General features: G+C 48.1%; 2 protein-coding genes across 4 annotated transcripts; one reads left to right on the top strand and one right to left on the bottom strand.

Annotated features, from left to right (window-relative positions):
• The first annotated feature begins 6,538 nt into the window (after positions 1-6,538).
• Positions 6,539-14,272, top strand: SERHL2 (serine hydrolase like 2). 3 transcript variants are annotated; one of them, XM_031600310.2, is made up of 12 exons: positions 6,539-6,677; positions 7,572-7,806; positions 7,876-7,989; positions 9,056-9,097; positions 9,727-9,746; positions 9,954-10,028; positions 10,802-10,911; positions 11,171-11,250; positions 11,612-11,646; positions 12,394-12,467; positions 13,597-13,690; positions 14,134-14,272. In XM_031600310.2, the coding sequence occupies exons 2-12, from the start codon at positions 7,659-7,661 to the stop codon at positions 14,248-14,250; spliced, it is 909 nt and encodes a 302-aa protein (XP_031456170.1). In that variant the 5' UTR covers positions 6,539-6,677; positions 7,572-7,658; the 3' UTR covers positions 14,251-14,272. The 3 variants fall into 3 exon arrangements, with proteins under 3 accessions (XP_031456170.1, XP_031456168.1, XP_031456171.1); XM_031600308.2 differs by having other exon boundaries at positions 12,391-12,467; XM_031600311.2 differs by lacking the exon at positions 9,954-10,028 and having other exon boundaries at positions 12,391-12,467.
• A 967-nt stretch (positions 14,273-15,239) lies between these two features.
• Positions 15,240-19,416, bottom strand: RRP7A (ribosomal RNA processing 7 homolog A). Its single transcript, XM_031600313.2, has 7 exons — positions 19,264-19,416; positions 19,053-19,195; positions 18,799-18,924; positions 18,102-18,225; positions 17,278-17,375; positions 16,708-16,906; positions 15,240-16,223 (listed from the first exon to the last, which is right to left on the bottom strand). Exons 1-7 carry the CDS (start codon positions 19,313-19,315, stop codon positions 16,138-16,140), a joined length of 828 nt encoding a protein of 275 aa, XP_031456173.1. The 5' UTR covers positions 19,316-19,416; the 3' UTR covers positions 15,240-16,137.
• Between the last annotated feature and the right edge of the window lie 2,594 nt (positions 19,417-22,010).

Here is a 22,010-nt window from a genome sequence, read left to right as displayed (position 1 = left end):
CTTGATGCAGAAGGCCTAAGAATTAGACTTTTCCAGCCTATATGGATTCCTGATCATCTGGAGAGGAGGCTGCAGGCGGAACGGCACTCTCATTTCTTCTGTGTGATGGTATCCCAAGCCGCTACCTTTATGCTGTGGTACAGAGACCACTTTGAAATGGGCAGGAGAAACAAAGCTGTGAGCTGCTGTGCTACTTTCTTTCAGGCTTCAGACTGTTTGAAAAATGTATTGTGCAGTTTGGGAAACTAATGTGCTGAACCGAGTACAGTTTTCAATTACAACAGTAAAAACAATTTCCTAAGAGCAAACATCCATTCTGCTTTCTCCAACTGTTCCAGCAAGGTGTATCACTGCTCATAGCACAGTTTGACTTTGCTTCGTTTGGTTGCCCAGAGTCCTTGACAGAAAGTGCTAAGCCCATGTTCTGGTGTCTGCTGAACAGTGTTGATAGCACACCAATGTTCTGGTATTTGCTGAGTGATGGGAGCGCACCTCAGGCTGGGCTGGGCTGCTCAGTGGGAAAGAGCCTCTGCCTTTATGATGCACGAGCAGGGAGTGGGATGGAGCCAAGACAAGTGGCCTGAATTAGGCAGGGTCATTCCCTACCACATGACCTCATACAGAGGGCTGTAAAGCTGTGGGGAGTTGCCTGGAGGGCAGCCACTGTCTGGGGATTGCTGCTGGGCAGTTGTGTTGTTAGCTGGCAGGCAATGAGTAATTGCATTGTGGGCAGATATATACATTTATTTATTTATATTTATATTTATCATCACATATTTGTTTCCATTTTTCTCTTCTGTCTTCGTAAATAGCTTTTATCCCAACCCATGAGTTCTATTTTGTTTCCAGTTCTCTCCCTTATCTCACCTGGGGGCCACGTGGTGCTGAACTGCTGCCAGAACACAGCACAACAGTCCCCTGGCACCCAACCTGGGGCTCAAAGGGTTGAGATAACGACAGATCTGACCAGAATCATTAAAATTGTCATGAATGTTATGGTAATTTGATGGTCATTGGTCACGATGCTCTTTTTTCTGTTTTTGGAGATCTTTCAGAGTTTTTTCATGGAACCGTATTACTTGCTGTATATGATTCCCGTTGCGCTGTTTACAATTTCCAGGGGCTGGATTAAGGTTATCATTTTTCTGTACAGTGTAACACTGTTTGGGAAACTAATCTGGTATTTGTATTTGATGCTGCAGTCATCTTCATACTTTGGGAACCATATCTTGGAAACTATTAATAATTTCACTCTTTACTTTGTCTCCTTGGGGAGCCAGACTATGGGGAGATAAGCAGTAATGTTCAACCAGCATGTTACTATTGCTATGCCTACTGAATGTGTTTCAGGTTTTATTTAAGGTTAAGCAACTATTTATGAATATCCCCCACAAATCTGGCCTGAGGCTTGTTTATTAAGGACAAAAACTCCTACTAAAATGAGGATGGAAGGAGAAGATGAAGCAGGGCCATCAGGAGGAGGAAGATTCTGAATTCATAACCCTTCAACCCCTAACTTGGAGTGAGCTGCAGGATATGTGAAAAGATTTCAGCTGTCATCCAGCCAAGCATATTGTCACCTGATTGCTCCAGTGCTGGAATAATGGGGCCAGTAGACTGGACTTAATGGGTAGAGAAGCCAGGCAGCTGGGATTCCTGTCTAGGGAAAGGAGTATTGACGAAGCAATTTGAAAAGAGACACAAGCCATCACCCTATGGAGACGATACGTGTCAGCTGTGAAGGAAGGAAAATCTTCAAGGAAGATCTGGCATGTTTCCCAGGCGTGTGGACCACCACGGAGGAAGGTATGCAGTACCTGAGGGAATCAGCTGTGCTGGAGGTGATGTATAACATTAATCTGGACAATGAGAAGTTATTCCAAGATCTAGATGATGTCAAGTGCCCATGATCTACGTGGTAGAAAACTGCATGGAGTACACCATCATCATATGCCAGCACACTGGCAGCAATGGTCTGGAAAGATAATTAAAATCCAACAGTGGATGAAGTGGCCAGCCTACTTCAACAATATAAATAAGATTCTTTTCTTCCCTATGGGCCTGTGTCTCAGCTGTAGAGAAACTGTCCTGGGAGTTCCAGTAATTCAAAGACATCATGCCCTACTCCCCATCTGTACGGACCAGTGTCTCAACTATTAGAAGTAAGTGTTCCTCTGCTTGAGGGAGGGAATATAGTGGCTACACAACATGAGCTATCCTATGGTTTTATCCATGTGGCCATGGAGAGGACATGAGGAAGTGGGGTAGAAAATCCACCTCAACCCTAGAGGCACAGGTATGAGAGCTGCAAGAAACAGCAATTGGAAAAAAAAAAAAAAAAGATTCTTCCAGGAAAATGGCTGCTGCATTTTCCAGTGGGCAGTCTTTGAGACAAAGAAGATGGTCTGATTCTGCTTCTGACATTGGTAATTAGCATTTTAATTTGCATTCATGAGAAGTGAGTGACGAATACAATAACCAGGACTTGAGGGGCCCTGACTCCAGCCAAGGAGGAAATGGACAACTGGGTTCATTGGACTGTACAAATTTAGTGGCCTGGCACTAACAGGCACTTACAGATAGTTGTATCTGTCTTTCTGGAGTGACAAGGGGATCCCAAGCACTGTATTGGAAGCCAGAGTGAGCCTAACAGGGAATATGTTGCAAAATCACTCCATTGTGACTGTCCCAGAGACTCTGTGCATCCTTGGTATAGATTACTGCAAGAGAGGGTACTTCAAGGACCCAAAAGGGTCCTGTGTACTTTTGGCATAGCTGCCTTGGAGATGGAGGGACAAGTAATCAGCAAGACTCACTCACCCTTTAACAGTCCCATATGGCCAATATGAAAGTACAATGGAGAGTGGAGGCTGACAGTGGACTATTGTGGCCTGAATGAAGTCATGCCATTGCTGAGTGCTGCTGTGCTGGACATGCTTCAACACAAACTGGAATCAAAGGCAGCCAAGTGGTACACCACAAATGATATGCCAGTGCATTTTTCTCAGTCCCTCTGGCGGCACAGCGCAGGCCACAGTTTGCTTTCACTTGGAGGGGCGTCCAGTACAACCGGAATTGACTCTCCCAGGGGTGGAAAAAGCCCTAGCGTTTGTCATGGGCTGATCCAGAATGCATTGGAAAAGGGGGAGCACCTGCAATACATTGATGAAATCATCATGTGGGGCAACACAGAAGTTTTTGAGAAAAGGTAAGAAAACAATACAAGTACTTCTGAGAGCCAGTCTTGCCATAAGGCAAAGTAAGGTCAAGGAACCTGCACAGGAGATCCCATTCTTAGGAATAAAATGGCAAGATGAACATTATCAGATCCCTATGGATGTGATTAACAAAGTAACTGCTATCTGCCCACCAATGAGCGAAAAGGAAACAAACTTTCTTAGGCTTTTTGTTTTTGAAGGCGTATTCCAAACTACAATCTGGTTGTAAACCCTCTCTATCAAGTGACCTGGAAGAAGAAGGATTTCACATATGGCCCTGAACAACAAACCTTTGAACAGTTTTAACAGGAGATAGCTCACGAAGTAGCCCTTGAGTCAGTCCGAACAGGACAAGATGTAAAAAACACGCTCTTCACTGAAGCTGAGGAGCATGGTCCTACTTGGGGACTCTGACAGAAAGTCCCTGGGGTTCTGGAGACAGGAATACAGAGGATCCGAAGCCTTGCTACACTCCAACAGGAAAAGAGATACTGGCAGCGTATGAAGAGAGCTGGAAAAACATCAGAGGTGGAAAGTTGCTGTATGGAGCCCTACACAACAAGTTGCATAAACTGCTTAAGCAGGTGAATTGAGCCAATTTGCAGAACTGAAGGCCATCCAGCTTGTTTTAGATATTGCTGAAGGAAAGTAACCAGTTCTCCACCTCTGCACTGACTGATGGTGGCAAAAGCCCAAAGGGGGTGGTTACAACAATAAAAGCAGGACAACTGGCAGGGCAGAGGCAAATACCATCTGGGCCACTGTGCTGTGGAAAGTTACTATATCTGAGGCAGAGAACATGGTTGTAAAGGCATGTCATGTAGATACCCACATACCCAAGCCATGCCACTGAAGAACATTAAAACTGAGTGATGACAGCGTGTCTGGGACCAGGCTTGACCTGGCCTCTACAGTGCAGCAGCAGAGGAAAGGGCAGAGCCAGGAGACTGCAAAAGATTATTCTATACCGTGTGACGTTATGCAGCCTGTAAAGTTGTGGGAAACTGGCTGATGGGCAGCTGCTGCTTGGGGGTTGCTGAGTGTCTAACAGCAGAAGGTGAGACCTTGCATTGCTGATGGGCTGTAGCTGGCAGGCAGTTGTGTCATTACAGGGTGTCTGTTGGCAGGTGGTGACTGACTGCTCTGCAGCTATACATATGAGGGGATACATGAGCTATACATCTGAGGGGATTGAGTGTACCTTCAGTAAGTTTGCAGATGACACCAAGTTGGGAGGTGGTGTTGATCTGCCTGAGGCTAGGGAGGCCCTTCAGAGGGATTTAGATATGCTGGATTGCTGGGCTGAGGTGAATGGGATGAGGTTCATCAAGGCCAAGTGTCGGGTCCTGCATTTTGGCCACAACAACCCCATGCAGCGTTATAGGCTTGGGGATGAGTGGCTGGATGATTGTGAAGAGGAAAGGGATCTGGGGGTGTTGGTTGATGCTCGGCTGAACATGAGCCGACACTGTGCCCAGGTGGCCAAGAGGGCCAACGGCATCCTGGCCTGCATTGGAAATAGTGTGGCCAGCAGGAGCAGGGAGGTAATCATCCCCATGTACTCAGCACTGGTGAGGCCGCACCTCGAATACTGTGTTCAGTTTTGGGCCCCTCACTACAAGAAAGACATTGAGGCCCTGCAGCGTGTCCAGAGAAGGGCAACAAAACTGGTGAGGGGTGTGGAGCACAAATCTTATGAGGAGCAGCTGAGGGAGCTGGGATTGTTCAGTCTGGAGAAGAAGAGGCTCAGGGGAGCCTCATTGCACTTTACAACTTCCTGAAGGGAGGTTGATGAGGGGTTTGGCCTCTTCTCCCAGGCAATGAACAGGACCCAGGGAAATGGCCGCAAGCTGCACCAGAGGAGGTTTAGGTTGGACACGAGGAAAAACTTCTTCTCTTAGAGAGTGGTCAGGTGCTGGAATGGCTGCCCAGGGAAGTGGTGGAGTTGCCATCTCTGGCTGTGTTCAAGAGGCACCTGGATGAGGAGCTACGAGATATGGTTTAGTTTGTGGTAGCAATGGTAATGAGAAGATGGTTGGACTAGATGATCTTAAAGGTCATTTCCAACCTTGTGATTCTATGATTCTATGATTCTATATGCATGTATGTATATTGTTATCACTGTATATTTGTTTCCATGTTCTTCTCTCTTTAGTAAACAGTTTTTATCTCAACCCATGAGTTTTATTCTGCTTACAATTCTCTCCCTCATCACACCTGGGGGACAGAGAGCTCCTGGCCATGCAGTGCTGAGCTGTTGCTGGGTCTGGTTATAGGCTCTGACAATGGAGGGAATGCTGGGCACCACCAAGCAGCATTCACACAGATTATCAGGGATTGACTGTAGCATGTTCTCTTTTTTGACGCCTGGACTATTTACTACCCCATTTTTGGGCAAATAATAACTGTGTAGAATCACAGAATTGTTGGGATTAGAAGGGACCTCTGGAAGTCAACAAGTTCAACTTTCCGCTAAAGGAGGTTCCTACAGAAAAGACAACATCTGGGTGGGTCTTGAATATCTTGAACAGAGGGTGAGACTCTATAGCCTCCCTGGGCAGTCTTTTCCAGTGCTCCATCACCCTCAAGGTAAAGAATTTCTTCCTCATGTTTGTATGAAGCTTCCTGTGTTCCAGTTTGTGCCCACTGCCCCTTAGTCTATTGCTGAACACAACTATAAAGAGTTTGGCCCCATCCATTTGGCTCTCACAATGTGGGTATTTACAAGCACTGACACGATCCCTCCTTGGTCTCTTTCCTTCCCCAGACAGAAGAGTCCCATGGCTCTCAGCCTCTCCTTGTATGGGAGATGCTCCAGGCCCCTCATCATCCATGGCTGAGAGGTCTCAGTTTCATAGATGAGGAGTTACTCGCAGTTCTGTCTGCTGTTCACCTGCCCACAGCTCAGCCCTGCAGTGGAGTCAGCAGCGTGTTAAGTGGCTCTCATCCCCAGAGCAGTGTGGTTACAGCAGATGTCAGAGCTCAGAACACTTCCTCCATCAAAAAGGGATACAATCCAGCACTGGCATGAAGCACAGAGCTTGTTCGATGCCTCTGTGATGCTCTTGGGTCACACGCATGACATCTCACACCATAACACTGCCATACAAGGAGCTTCCATCATCTGCAATATCTCTTCAGGAGGCAGCCAAGGATGCAGCAGGACCTCCTCAGGCGGATTACAGCTTCAGACCCATCGTTACTCCCGTTACAGGCTGTGAACCTGATGGCAGTGAACGCGTTTAGAGAGACCTCACGCGCTAACTGCGCGCCCCAGCAGGGTGCCGATGAAAGAGCAGCAAAATGGCGGCCCCAGCCCCTCCAGGCAGCGCCGCGGCCGCCCCGGGCAGGCGCAAGGAAGGAGCGGCCGGGCCGCTGGGAGGTGCTGCCGCGGTGCCCGCCCCGCCGCCTCCGGGCTCCGTCGTGCGGCCTGGCTGCGCCGTGCGAGCGGACGGAGCGGTAGGAGGGGGCTGGGGCGCTGTGCTGAGACCTGCCTTTGGGCTGGGGGAGGTGGACCCGCGCTGAGCTTAATGGGGATCCTGAGCGGTGGGAGGGGGAGGAGGATGCGGGGGGGGGGGGGGGGCTCAGGTGCAGCTGGTGAGGTCATCTAGGGCCTGCAGGTTCCCTCAGGACGCCGACGGCAGCGTCCTTCAGTTTGCTCTTGGATATGGCAGAGGGACCTGCTGTAGTCGTTGCGTAGGGTGGGCAGCTTAAGGGACTGGGAAGGGAGCACAGCGTGAGAGATGGGGCTGGGTGTGTGTGTGGGGATTCAGGCAACCTATGTGTCTCGGGAAGCTAGAAGGGTTAGGGGTAATGGAGGGATGTTCAGGACACCCCTGAAAGAGCCCCAGAGGCCGGTCTGTGCTGGAGGGGGTTTACTTGAGAGCTTAGGGTTAAAGGTCCCTTCCAACCCAACCAATTCTATGTGCTGATGAAGCTCAGCAATTAACAGGCAGATTGGCAGCAGTGAGACAGGTGCGTGTGCCAGCAGGTGCCTGGTGGGTCGTGGGCTCATCTCATGTGGCCCATAGGAGCACGTGGGAGGGTGGCAGCAGGGGACCTGCTGTGTGACATACTCTGTAGGAGATGCTAGGCTCTGGAAGAGGAGAAATCACAGGTTAAAGAAGAAAGAGGCAGTAATCTAATACAGGAGGCAGCATCCTTATTCCCAGGAAGAAAAGATTCTCTCTTTTCCTAGGAGCATCACTAGTACGTGCTGGGAGGAGGAGTCCCCAAACAGGCAAGCAGGCATAGTGGCTAGGGATGTTGAATGGGGAGCTGTAAATCAGCAAGCTGCTAATTAAGACTACAGAAAGCTAGTGAGTTACTAAAGATCTGTATTACTCTTTTCAGAGCTCTAGGCTGTTAACAAGCTCCCTGGGACGTGTTCCGAGCACGTGGCTCTCAGGGGACATCGCTTGAGAGTGCTTTATTTTGGGCATGTTCTCGGAGGTGAAGTTCCCTGTGCCCTGGGGCCATGTGGCAGCCAAGGCCTGGGGACCCCCGGAGGGACACCCCGTGCTGTGCTTGCATGGCTGGCTCGACAATGCCAACACCTTTGACAGGCTTATTCCACTGCTTCCCAGAGGTGGGTCTGGCTCCCTGGCATGGTTCTTATTGTGCGGCGAGGCTGTGTCTGACGCTCTCTGCTTTTCAGATTGCCGGTATGTGGCGATGGATTTTTCTGGCCATGGCTTGTCATCTCACCGGCCTGCAGGCTCCCCTTACCATTTCCTAGATTATGTGAGCGATGTCCGCCGCGTGGCAGCAGGTGAGTAGCTGAAAGGGCCCTTGAGGAGATGACTGTGCAGGGGGTACTGTACTACTGTACCACTCCTACTCTTTAGAACAAGTCAGCAGCATCAACTGCTGGAAGGGAGCACCCTGTGTTTCTCTCAAGGCTAACCTTAGCTGGTGCTTTGTTAAACCGACTCCTCCTCTGTGGGTTTTTGATTTGTTTGCTTTTTACTGAAACAGTAAACCCTGGGAAGGAAATGTTTCTGTGCTGAAAAGCAGTGGTAGTGGCTGAGTGGTGAATGCAACTAAGTAGTTCCCCCAGACTGACATTTTCTAAGCAGGCAGCAACCTCCAACCAGAGTTAGATGTTAACTGGAGAGTCTTCTGGTTCTCCCCATTCACAGGTTGGTGCTTGCTTTAGGGCCATGCAAAGAAATCTGAAAACCAAGGTGTGTTGGGCTCTAGTAATGCCTGGTCTGACTACGTATTTGTGTGCTGATTGTGAGGAAGCCTGTGGGAGCTCTTCAGCGTTTCAGAATGTAAAACATACCTTTCAATGTGATATGTTTCAGATGGCAGCATTGATGAAGCAATATTTTCCTATAAGTCTCTCAGAGCTCCCTAAAGATGAACTGAAAAGCTGAAACACTGATGTGCTTCTTGGTGCAAAAAGCTTTCACTTGGGATAATGATATGTTCCCCAGGGCAGCAGAGCTGGCCGTGTCCTTGCAGCTCGTGCTGCATGCCTTGTAGGAGGGTGCTCTGTCAAGGCTTCCCCGTTTCAGTGGATGCTGCACAATGAGGCTCCTTTGTTAGTTGCCAGTCTCATGTCTGGCAGTAAATGGGAATTTGCTGTAGCTTGTTTGCAGTGCAGAGTGTACTTGAGAGCTGTGTGAGATAACTACCAAAGAAATGAGGTGGTGGATGTCCTTTTTCTTTAAGACGGGCCTACTTAGCCACCTCATTTCTGGATTAGGAAACAAATTAAGCATTGCAGAAGCCCTCTTGGGAGAAGGGGCCTGTCTTAGTGGGGAAGCAGCAAGATGCCGCAGCTCTGGTTTCTAATGCATCACTGTCTGTTTTTGTCTGTTGCCACTTAGCATTGCGGTGGAGACGGTTCACCCTGATGGGTCACAGTATGGGTAAGTGGCTCTTTTCCTTGTAAGCTGTGAGATTCACGGAAATATGAGTAGATAATTAATTTACAAAGCATGCTGCTAGAAGCTGGGTTGGAATATTTATTATACTGTGTCAAGTACTAAGTTCTTGCTTGAGTGATTCAAAAATCTACATCCTTGCTTAAAATGCTTCTGTTTTCACAACACTGTAGTACAGACGGCACAGACTGTCCCTGTGGGCATTTCCTGAGCCCCCAGGAGGGAACCGTGATGAACAAAGAGCGATGGTCTAAGGCAGGAATATTCACAGCAGGCCTTCCTGCTCTCCCCAGGCTTTATGGCCTTGCCTTTCTTGCCCAGGGCTTCTCTGGCCACAGCTCACAGTACCTGCACACTGTATTTTTTTAACTGATAACTCTTCCTTTGTCTTTGCTGCCTGAGGGGGAGATGGGGCAGGACACAGAGTCCAGCTTACCAGTCCTGTTCTCTGCTTGCATCCTCTCTGCTAAGAGAGCTTTACTGTGTAGCTTGGGCGTTGTCTCTTGGTACAAACATCAGTTGTGCTTCTAAGACAGCTCCTGCTTTGGGGAACAGGTGCTCCTGTTACCAAGGGGTGGCCTGTGCATAACTGAGCACCCTCCTTTCCTTTACAGGTGGGTCTGTGGCAGGAATGGTGAGTAAAGCGTACTTTATTCATGGGGTTTGTGACTTTTGCAGCTGGAACAACAAATGGGAGAGGAATGAAGAGACAGATTATGTGGTCTTGGATTCTGGGGAAGGAGAGGCCCTTTTCTAACCCCCTCTCCAGTACAGCAGGATGTAAAACAGCACTCAGTGTGCAGCTTTTCTCTTTGGTTCATAATGTTTCATCTTTCTTCAGTTTGCTTTCATTTATCCTGAGATGGTGGACAAGCTGATCTTGCTGGAAAATCTTGGCTTTCTACTAGCTCCAGAGGTTAGACTTCATGTGTCCTTCCCCTCTCTTTTTTAAAATAAAAAGAAATGTTTTTGTCTTCCCCTCATTTGTTCAAAGAAAACACTGATGTGCCCAGATCCTGGCAGGTCACACAATTCTCAAAATTTTTTGGCAAGCATAGATGTGCTCCTTGTTGCATGAAGTGAGACCCTGCTTAGCGTGGCCCTTGGGGAGCATCCTGCCATCCTGTAGCACTGAAATTCACTTGTCTATGCCATGTCTATGTGCAAAAGGAACTGGAACCTCTGTCCAAGCAGCTAACTGCCTGCCAAGGCTGTTTTCTTGCCAACAGCTTGTTGGTGACCCGAGCGCAAGGCTGGCAGATTTTTTCTGCCTCCTGGCAGGACATAAAGCTACATTCCCAGACTGCCATTATCACTACCAGGTGCTGGGGAGTTTGGTAGACAGAAATGGGATGGAAGCTCATGGTTAGAGAGGCAAAAGATCCCAGATTTACCTTGTTGTTTTAGAGGGTTGTCTTCAATTCAAAAGTGAAGTGGGAGGAGGTAAAAGAGATTACAAGAATGAAAAATTAATAACTTCTATACAACAGTGCTTAGTTTTCTGCTCTTATCTTGCCTCTTACGTATTGCTGTTCTCTTTCCTCAAGAAGTGCGCATTTTTAACATGTCCTTAACTGGTACTAGCTCTGAGAAATGCTGATGGGTAAAATACCCTCTTCTACCCTCTGATAAGGCATAAAGTGACTCAAAAGGGAGGTTATTCCTGTTCTGTACATCTGTTTGTTTTAGGACACTGAGGCATGGCTGAAATCGAAGCGTCTGGCTATCGATAGATTACTGAGTCTAGAAGCAAAGCAGCAAGCTCCCAAAGCACGTAGCCCCGAAGCAGCATTGCAGAGGTGGGTTCCCACCTGTCTCTTCATTTGCTGTGTGTCCTCACCTTGGGCAGTTGTGGCTGCATGAACCATAACGGGAAACTGTCACGGTTCTGCCCATTCAAGTTCTCTTCTGGTATCTCAGCAAGACTTTTTGCTTCTGCAGTCAGCTTCCTGCCCTTCTCTGAAGCAGCCTGAGAGCTTGCTGTCACCTTGTCATGCCATTTTCGCTTCGCTTACTCCTTTTTTCAGCAGCACAATGTCTCTGCCATGTCTCCTCCAGGCTCTTAGAAGCAAACAGACATCTGACAGCAGAGGGTGGGGCAATCCTGCTGCAGCGAGGAGCAACTGAGACACCCACTGGTAAGGGGCTGCTTGGAGACACGGCTCATCTCAGGGCTGGCCCAACACCAGTGTTGGTGTGGGAAGGGAGTAGCGCCAACAGCTATTGTCTTCCACAGGGCCCAGGGTGCCCAAGCTATGAGTTTACATAGCCTGAATGGGATCAATTAAATCTGGAGGCAAAGCTCTCATTTCCCAGCAACTGACATTGGAGCTTGAGTGCTAGAATGGGTAAAGGAGGAAAAAAAATAATAAAAAATGAGATATTTGAGTTAATCCTACTCCTCTTACCTCGAAAAGTCTTGGGCAAACTCCAGAGGCAAGGGGCAGAGCAACTCCTGTTTCTTTGAGACATGAAAACCTTCTCTTGTTTTCATTGCAGGACTGGTGTATAACAGAGACATGAGAGTCCGTACGGTGAGCATTGCTGTTCTGACTTGCCCCCTGCTGCTTCTGAGCTCTGAGCTTACAGAAAACAGAGGTAGTGGAGGCCCACTTACTGAGCCCAGGCTCTGCCTCCACCCAACCGTTTACTTGCTGCTTTCCTAATTCCCACACCTCTTTTAAATGCTGCTTTTAAAAGAGCCTGCACTTGATCATTAACTGACTCAGCTTAGAGTCACTGGAAAATGTTACTGAATTTTTTAGCAGTTCCTGAGCCCCAGGGCCTCCTGGCCACATTTTCCTGCTGTTGTAACTCTTAAGGCAGCAGACGGATGGATGTTTTAGGTCAGCTTCTTTGTCAGGTCACCCTTACAGGAAAGGGGGAGGGAGTGGAACAAAGTCTGATATGTTGATAGCATTGTGCCACTATTGTGTAAGAAGGGCCTCCTCTACCTGTGTTACTGCCAGGCTATGAAAACCAGAGTATTGTATTATCTCCTTTTTACTAAAAGGACTTTTTAAAGCTTTTTCTCTGCTGTGAGATCATTCCCATATGTGCTGCAACCCAGCAGGCAGTGCTGTTGGCGGCCCTGAAACACATCTGGATAGAAGGAGCAGTTGCAGAGCCAGGCGCTCTTGTGTGCAGCCTGGCAGCCTGTCCTGTCTCAGCACAGCGGCTGTGGGGCCTCAGCCTCTCCTGCACAGGGCCTGGGGACACCCTCTATCCTCAGCTGCTGTCCCTGACTTTTGTTGCTCTCCCTGTTTTTGCACCTGCAGCAGAATCGAGAGTACCTCACTGTGGAACAGTGTGTGAAGCTCCTGCAGAAGATCAAGGACCGCGTTCTCATCATACTGTGAGTGAGGCACGAGCAAAACCAGCCTTCACTGCCATCCTGTGTGAAGGGGTGATGGCTAGAAGGGCTCCTCCCCATCTGTTTACCCTTGTGCAAAGGGAACATCCTGGCAGACATGTGAGCCTTTCCATCATCATTCCTGCATATTTCCCTTGTGATCTGACTCTCTTCCTTCAGTGGCAGCAACCCATCTGCCCTCTACTCCTCTTGCTGTACAAACAGTAAAGCCACTGCAGTATTCACCTGTTCCAGATGGTTCTGGAGCCAGACGCAACCCCAGGGCAGGGAGGAGATGCTGGGAAAGCAACCGATGTCTTATCTGGAGCCCCACAAGTCACCTATCTGGTCTGGGTGCTGTTTGTCCTTCTGCTTTTTTTGCTGACTCCTTAGAGGGCAAGGTGTGCAAGGTTCTTGTGATGTTGGCCCATACTGTCCAGGGGAAATAAGGAGGTGCTGGGAGCTGAGAAACAAGATTCAGTTTTGGCTTCTCTAGGCTGTTCAGATCATGAGAGCATTGTTCTTTGTGTTTAAGAATTTTCCTATTTGACCAGAGCAGAAAAATGCAACATCATGGTGAGGACAGGTTCTCTAGGCCATACAGAACACATCCCCTCAAGCCTCAGACATCCCTTCATCTAGTTACCTGCAGCACAATCTTAATTGTACAGGGAGTCTAACACTGGCTTCTTTACGGGAACTGTCCTGGTGCCTCCTGCTCCAACTAGGGCAGGAAACGCAATTAAAGTGTTCAAGTAGCAGTGCAGAGAAATGGACAGAGATGCAGAAGCTGACTGGAAGGAATAAAGCCAAGAGCAGAAGATAGGGTAGGGGCAGGGAATTATATACTGAGACAAGTTAAGGAGCCAATTCTGGGGGGATAATATTTAACCTGTCTCCCTGTGATACTACTAGGCAGTACTCCAAGTATTAAACAGATAGCTTGATAGATAATAGCTGCTTAGCCAAGCTGTGCCTTGTTCCTCTGACTACCATGCTGCTTACAGGCAGCCTGCAGAGCAGATGGGTCTGCCATCCTAGTCTGTCCTGGGGACACTGCTTCTGCCCAGGAGACAGCCACAAAGACAGAGGCACACCGTGTGTTTTACTGAGCCTTGCTCTTTCTTTTCAGAGCACAAGATGGACTCTTGGTACCACACAAGCTAGAGAGCAGAAATCAGTTTGTGAAATCCTTACGGGAGGCGTTTGAGCATACCCTCAAAGAGGTGAGAGTGATCTCTGTCTTTGTATCTCCATCCACTTCACTAGGCACCAACCTGAAAGCAGCTAGGAAATAACTTACCTTAGAGGCATCCACAGCAGGGGATTTGTCCTAAACAGCCCAGTCCTCACACGAGGGGACGGAAGGCCAGCTTTGCCCTTACTTCCAAAATCCTAGTCAGTACTGCCTTCCAGATACAGCTCTTCCCAGTTCCTCCCACCCTGCCTCCCTGTTGGACTGTCATCTTTATGTAATGGGGTTGTCAGGGGCTGGTGTATCTGCAGTTAACTATGGAAATGTAAAATCCAACCTTTCTTTGAGACACCATTTTTGCATTGTTTCCTCTGGCTTCCTTCCCAGTGGGTACCACACAGCAAGCACAGCTTGCCTGAAGGAAGACTTCAGGAATGCTTTCCTGCTTTATTTCTGCTTGTCTTCTCCCTCTAGGACGTCCAGCTAGTAGAGGTGCCTGGGAGTCATTTTGTGCACCTGAACGAACCTGAGGTGGTGTCTGGGATCATCAGCAACTTCCTGACAGCGCAGAACACCAGAGCCAGACTCTAAGCAGTCACTGCAACAGCAATCCAGGACAAGAAGTAGCTAAAAATCTGGCTCTGGAGGAATTGTCACCATTCCTACCTCACATCCAATGTCAGTTTCATGATACTTATTCCTAAGCTGAGTTCTCTGAAGCGGTGAATGGAGATCTGCAAAGTTAGACACACAGTGGCGTTCCCCTTTCTTCTTCCTAACTTCTGCATCCTAAAATGGAGCAGGAATACAGGCAGAGGTTCCTCAGGGAGCAGCAGCACCACTAGCTGTAGCAGTGCAAGAAATAGGTAGCTCATTCTTTCCTCCTCTCTCAGCACGAAGTGACAAGTCTCCTCCCAGGGCTAAGCCAGTTGAAAAAACAGGAAAGAGTTCTGCTTCTCTGCTTATTTCCATGATTGCCTGAGCTCAGACAGCCTCAACCTCTCTGTTCTACTATGAGGGCTGCTGCTTTTTTTAATAATCAGCTTAAATGAGAGCTCACCTGGGTACAGTAGGCCATTTCAATGAACTGCTGGGAAATGAGTCATTAATCCTCTAGCTGAAGCAGCTGGAAGAACTATTAGTAATGGAAAAGTTGGCAGAGGTGATTTCTGTCCTTCAAAATAAAGATTGATCTTCCACTGTTAACACTGTCGTCTTTGACTTTTCAGAAGAGTGAACCTTTCTTGCAGGATGCTCACCCAAGCAGATCAAGTGCCAATCTTATGAAGCAGTGATTTTTGCATGCATTCTGCTTTGGATATTTCATGTTAAGTATCCATCTGCCTCCTACTTAAATAGATGCAAAAAGCCATATGAAGGAAGCAGGCCTGGCAATCTTCTCATGCAATGGAAGCTGCACATACAGTGGATTTTCTACAGGATAGTGAATCTACTTTAGCTTAACTTTGTTGAATTTATCAGCATTTTCCTCATTATGCTCATGGTCACTCCCTTACCGAAGCTGCAGGCAGTAAAATAAATGTTGCATGCTAGGGGTGCCTCCTTTCACATCACAGCAGCTGTCACAGGCTGCTAGCATCAAATTGCAAGTTACATGAACAGCAGCAAAAGCACTGCCCAACAACTGGGTGTGCATGCTGCCATCCTTACCTGCCCTCCTGTGGGCTAGTAGCAGGTTTTGTGGAAACACCTTGAAGTCTGGTTTCTCTCTCCAAATCTAGGCTGTCCTCTCACCTTGTCTAGTGACAGTGCTGAATGGCAGTGGTTCCCACAGCTCAGGCTACACCTAGCTGCAGAAATTCAAATACAGCTGGAAGGGCATCTCAGCACCCGACTGAGATGGAGCTCCCTGGGAGGGAAGCACCAAGAGAAAAGGTAGGGCTCTGTACCAAACCACTGATCTCTCCCTGTGACAGCAGGTCTGGGAACTTTCCAGTTGTTTGTATCCAAGGCTTTCTCTCCCCTTCTTCATCGCCCACAGATAAACACCTAAAGGACCACTGGCACATAAGCCATGGCTTTTATCACCAACCTAGTCCAATACAGAAGACACAAGACTGTTCCCCACAACACAGCAATGGAGAAGGGGGCATTCCTGCCTTTGAGGAACAGCACCAGTTTATTTACAATTCTTCAGCCATTCCCTGCCCTTGCAGAGGCTGTGTTGGGGCAATACTGTCTCTTACTAAACTTCAGGAGGGCCTTGGCTCACTCAGAGATACAGGCTGTCAGAAGACACACCTCAGACCCCTTGGCCCATGCACCTACAGAAATGGTAGTAGATGATGTCAGTGCAGGCATGGCCAGGAGAGCAGGAAGATGCAGTGCAACTGAAGTCCACCCTCCCACATGAGATCCAATGGCAGTGCCTCAGTTCCTCAAAACCCTATGGCACATAAGGTCTGTAAGCATCTCTCCTGCCCTGTCCAGCACAGGCATCGAAAAAAACAATGCAGCTCAGTATGGCCTAAACTTGCGCTGGGCTCGCATCAGTGCAATTCTCTGCTTGTCCTCCTCAAATTTCTTCCTCAACTGGGCAATATCTGAAACACACAAAAAAAGAAAGATGACAGGTCACAGGGGAGCAGCAGACCTCCCTCTCCCTGTGGAGCTTCACTTCTGCACACTGGAAGATGTTCAGTTCAGACAGCTGCAAGCACACATTGCTCAGAACAGGTCCTTTTGCGTCAGGGCTAAGTGCAGAGCTGAGGCTCCAGCTGCTTTGCAGTGCTGCAGCTCCCTCTTGGGGAAGGAACACGCTAGTTCTCCCTTCCAGTGGCTGCCTCTGTGCAGACTGACAAAAACAATTAGAAAGGTACCATTTGCCCACTCTCCCGAAGAATATTCCCACAGCTTTTGCTAGGCCAGGTAATGGCAAGGGACCCCCAGGAACTTGCTAGACCGTTTGCCCAGACTCCCAGCCAGCTGTTCAACTGCAGCTGGATGTAGCTCCACTGAAAGAAAAAAAGATGTTCTTTGGGCTACAGTATGAGACAGAGAAAGGTAGAAGGCAATTCAGACACTCACGCTCTCTCTTGGTCTCACGATGCTGCCAGGCATAGAAGTTAAGCAGCTCTTTGCGTGCCTTTTTCCGCTTCTCCCTCTCCAGCACTCGGAGGTTGGCAGCCTCTGTCCGAGGCAGGCCAGGCTTGCGGCCCTTCCGTGTTACCTTCACCCAGCCCTCCTCATCTGGTAAACCCTCTTCCTTGGCTGCTTTGGCTTCTTCCTACAGAGACAGAAAGGTGAGGCAGCTTAGTACAGCTGGGCTGCCAGCCAGTATGATGCAGGGCTCCTCCAAGATCCAACTCTGACACACGGTTACAGCACCTAGTTCTGTACAAGATTTGAAGGAAGGCGTGGGACCAAGCACTCAAGTCACAACACTGCATGCCAGACAGGACCTGTTTTATTTGTGGGTGCCTACTGGGAGCCCTGGATGGATGGGCCAGCTGTAATGAACCAAACCAGCAATCCTGCCAGCCAGTGCTTCCCCTCTGCCATTTCCATTAGGACCTGGGGACTGAGAGATCCTCTCTGTCTGCCTTTCTCTCCACAAACAAACTGTTTAGCTGGGTTCCCTCCCCAGCCTGGCCTCACCTCTGCTATCTTTTTGTCATAGTCTTGCATGTAGGCATCCACCTCAGCCTTCAGTTCTTCTCGATCCACTACTGAGTCTGCGTATCTGGCAATCCACTCTGAAACAGAGAGAGCAGAAGTCAATTGTAGCCTCTGCTAGAAGCAAATTTTGGTGTAATGTCTTTCAGCAGCTCCAGAGAGAACTGCTGTGGGAAAGAACACCCTTGGTTCCCATTTCCATTCAGCCTCCCCACTACCTTAGCTTATGCTCGATTTGACTTCCAGAAGAAAAGCATTAAGTAATGGGAAGAGCTTGCAACTTTTCAAGGAGAAGCAGACTATCCTGAAACCCAAGAAATGCAACATTCAATGTTGCATTTCCACCAGTGGTAACATGCAAACTATTGACATCTTGACAGCCATGTGGTGCTTGGCTTCAGTTTTCACAGCAAAACACAGCCAGTCTCTCTGAATCTACATGATATTGAAGAGATGTGAAGAAAAACTGCCTTTCCAATGTACTAAGAGCCCTTGTCTTCCTGCAGGGTCACTCAGCCAGGGCCTACAGCATCCAATAGAATAAGCTATCAACAAGATGATGTGTTTAGCATGTATAGTGGTCATGGGCTGATGGCTGGATGCAATGATATTAGTGATCTCTTCCAACTTTAACTATTCTATGATTCTAAGATACAATAAGAAAAACAGGACAATAAAATATTGGACATCTCCCCAGTTTAGGCTTAATACAAAATGGTGAACAACTTGGAATGTGGCAGGAAGGATTCAGTTAAGAAATGTTTCCCCTGCTCCGGTTAACACGAATGCAGCCGGTGCTTACTTACTGCTAATGCCAGTTTTCACAGGGTGACTCTCTGTTGATATCAACAAGGGACCTTCCTGTGATAGGGCCTTGGCTGCCTGGACACCGTCCGGTTTCTTGAACACCACATATGCAACTCGAAATCCCTAAAAGAAGACAACACCTCCAGGATAATCAGATATACTGTGGGAGTTGGAGACACATATAGAAGTCAAATCACAAGTTCCAGTAGGATGACAAAAAAAAAAAAAGTAACAAATTTAAATCCTACTACCATACTGATGAGACCCAATAGCAGCCTTTCAGTATCTAAAGGGGGGACAGAGGAAAGGGGACAGACTCCAGTCTCAGGGTCGGTTGGGATAAGACAAGGAGAAATGGCTTCAAACTAAAGAGAGGAGATTTAGATTGGGCATAAGAAGAAAGCATTTTACAGTCAGGGTGGTGAGGCAGTGGCACAGGCTGCCCAGAGAGACGGTGGCTCCTCATCCCAAGGTCAGGCTGGAGGAGCTCAGAGCACCCTGGTCTACCCGTAAGTGTCCCTGTTCACTGCAGGGGAGTTGGACTGGGTGCTTTTAAGGGTCTCTTCCAACTTAGGATTCTACACCTTCCTCGAACAATTTTCCCATAACTCATGCTCCATCCACCACCACCACTCAATACTTGGGATTTCTTCCCACTCTGATCACTAAAGCACCACTATCCCCCCCAAGCTTTACCGTTGCCGTTCTGTTGGTGAAGAACTTGGACGTGCGTTTTTCTGCCTTCTCTCCCGGTCCCGGTTTGTCACGGAGGTCCACAGACTGCACGGCCCCACAGCGGGCGAAGAGCCGGGACAGCGCGTCCTTCACGCAGGGGGAAGACGACCGGCAGAGAACAACAGGAATGATTCCCCTCCGGGCCTTCCCAGCGCACCAATCCCCGCCCCGGGGGCTCCCAGTCGAGCTCCTCGCAGCCCCCCCACCCCGCTCACCCGGCTGCAGTACGGGGGCACGTTGATGACGAACAGGGTGCGCTGCGGCGGGTGCGTGTCTCCGGGCCCTTCCCGCACCCGGTGCTCCTTCACCAAGAGGCAGTGCGGCGAGCGCTGCCGCGCACCGAACTTCACCGCCAGCGCTGCGGGCGACAAGCTGGTTAAACACCCCGCCGCGCCTTTTATCCCCTCCCTCCCCGCCGCTCCTCACCCGTGTATCCCGGCGGCGCGGCCGCCGCCACACGCTGCTCGGCGGCCGCCATCTTAGCGCGGGGGGAAGCGGCGGCCCAGGGTGCTGCCGGGAGCTGTAGTCTGCGGCGCTGCTAATGGCGGCGGCTGCGGCGGCCTGTCCGCTCGCTATAGCGCCCCCATCTCTCTTCAGGTGCAACCTGAAGCCTCAGCACGTACCGCTCGTCACCCAGAGCCACGGCTCGGTCACCTAATGCCGCCCGTGCAGATGGAGGGCGGCGTGGAATGCACTCCGCTGTCTGAATTCCCCCTTTTTTTTTTTTTTGGCAAGCACAAGGGAGGGGGAACGGGGAAATAGCTCGGCGGTACCGAAGAAAATCCATCACTTGAGTGAGAGAGGTTGAACATCTTTCCACAGGGCACCCCACAGTCACTGCACAGCTCACTAGGAGGAGCTTTCCAAAGACTGGATCAAGGTAAAGCCAAGTTGATGCCTCCAAAGCTAATTGTTACACGTTTTTGTCTGGAGCAGCTATAAATCCAAGGTTGAAACTCCACTGTAAGTTCCATTAGTCCTGCCTGCCTAGGGAAAACAGCCTTCCTACGATGGAGTGTTTCTCCATCCAAGACTGCCATAAATCAGAAACAAGGACAGACACCTTGAAGATCCATGAGATGAGGCACAAGTCCAAAACAGCGACAGAGAGAATGAGGTGTCCTTGTGACCAAACATGGCTAAGACAAGGAGGACACCTCCCCAAACAACCAGGGACCACTGAAGACCCCCACAAGTGCAGAAGATTAAAATATGTTATGTAACTTTCTACTTACACAATCCTGTGAATATATAATAGGTAGGTGTGACCTAGGTAGGAGCATAGTGAAACTTTTTGGACTATAAAAAGCCAGTGTATATGCTGTGTATGCTTGGTTTGTGGAGATTTCCCACGCTGCACAGAATAAATCAACATCTCCTTTCTAAACACTTGTCTTTTTGAATGTGTTTCAGATTTAAAATCAACAACAAACCCACTGGCTCAAGTTTTCTGATGGTAAGAAGTCAGATGTCACCGGGATCAGGGGGATGCATGTACTGGATGAAAACAAATGTATGAGGAAGGTAGCTACTAACCTAATCCAAATATAAGGGAGCATATAACCCAACTAAGAGAAGAGGTACCTTGTACCTGCAGACTATGCAGCCTTTTAATTAAAGTCAGACACCCACTCATCTCCAGAAGAAAGCTGTGACCCCTACCTGGGCTTGGAGGCATTGACTCCAACTTCAACTTGCTTCATAAGGTGGTGGACAATTGACAGGAACCTTGAACTGAGAACAATACTGTGTGCATGCTGGAAGAAGCACCTGCCAAGCATCACAGAAAGCCCACCAAAAGATGGTAATGGAAACAGCAACCAACAGTAGTGCATGAAAAGACTTGCAGAAGGAATGCAAGAATATTGTGCTAAGCAAACAACCAGTGATGCACCAGCAGATGAGAAAAAGTGAAGTTTCCCTTAGCACTGAACTAGAACTGTTTTCCACAATTGTAGACAGCTTTTTTTTTTTTTTCCTTTCTTTCCCCTTCTCCATGTGGTAATGGGGCACAGATATGGGAAATAACTGAGCCAGGCACAAAAGATTAAAAGGAGGCAGTAACCTGGGCAAAAGAAGTCTGGAGGGGTTATACTGCCCAACAGTTTGGTGATAGAGGTGTATTTCTATACTTGAGCTCCTCTAGAAATCCTTGTTGAAGGACAATGGAAATATAATATTATTTTATATAGAAGAATAACACTTAAGAGTCCCTGCATTATGATGCGCTCTGACAGGAAGCTTATTACACACAATCATTATTTTTAGCAGTTCTGAAATGAAGACCTCAAAAACAGCATAAAGCAGCAAATTTGCTTAATCCCAGCAAGGCAAATAAAAGAAGAAATATTAAAAAGACACAAAAACACTAAAAGAGAACAGTAAGAGCAACTATTCTTAAAGACTCTTGTCAATCAGGAAACATAAAAGACAACCTTTACAGATGAAGATGTATTTATGATGCAAATGGAAGAGAGCACACTCCAAAAGATTTTGAATCAAGACATATGTATGAAGTGAAAGACTAATGAAAGTAAGAAATAATACAGACATCTGACTCAAACAGATATCCAAGTTAATGAATGTTACTGGAGGAAGAGGTAAATGCAAGAGCTATACCAGGCAAACTTGTAAGTCACTTTAGAAGACAGCATACTTGAAAAGCAAAGGAAAATGGAAAAGCACTATTACAAATTACCTACCACCTACCTGTCCTGTTAGCATATTGTCTTACTACAAGCAGTATTTCACACACAAGCTTACAATCTCTTAACAGCGTAGAAATAATAAATTAATATAAAATAAATATAAATAAATAAAATAAAATATAAAATAGATATAAATTATAATATATCTATAGAACCATGCTGCATCAGGGCAAATATGCGCAGATGTTAGGTCAGAAGGTGGCAGGTGAGCTCAGTAGAATGTGAACAAGAGTAGCATGATAATTCCAGGACAGCAAGAAGAAATTTGACAGCTGCAAGGCAAACTGTTTGAACAAGCCTAGAATTAACTGCAGGTTACTCTTTCAGATCCTTCTGAATCAAGCCACTCTGTGAAGAGCTAGAAGGCTTAGGCAACTTTAGAGTTAACTGATTGTAGGAACAGGAGAGCAATGCACAACAGGACATTGCTGTAGGATAAAACATAGAGAGGTATTTAGACAATCT

This window comes from Phasianus colchicus, chromosome 1 (genome assembly GCF_987193195.1).
Source record: "Phasianus colchicus chromosome 1, bPhaCol1.hap1.1, whole genome shotgun sequence".
Lineage (NCBI taxonomy): Eukaryota > Metazoa > Chordata > Aves > Galliformes > Phasianidae > Phasianus > Phasianus colchicus.
This window is presented reverse-complemented; position numbering and strand designations above follow the sequence as displayed.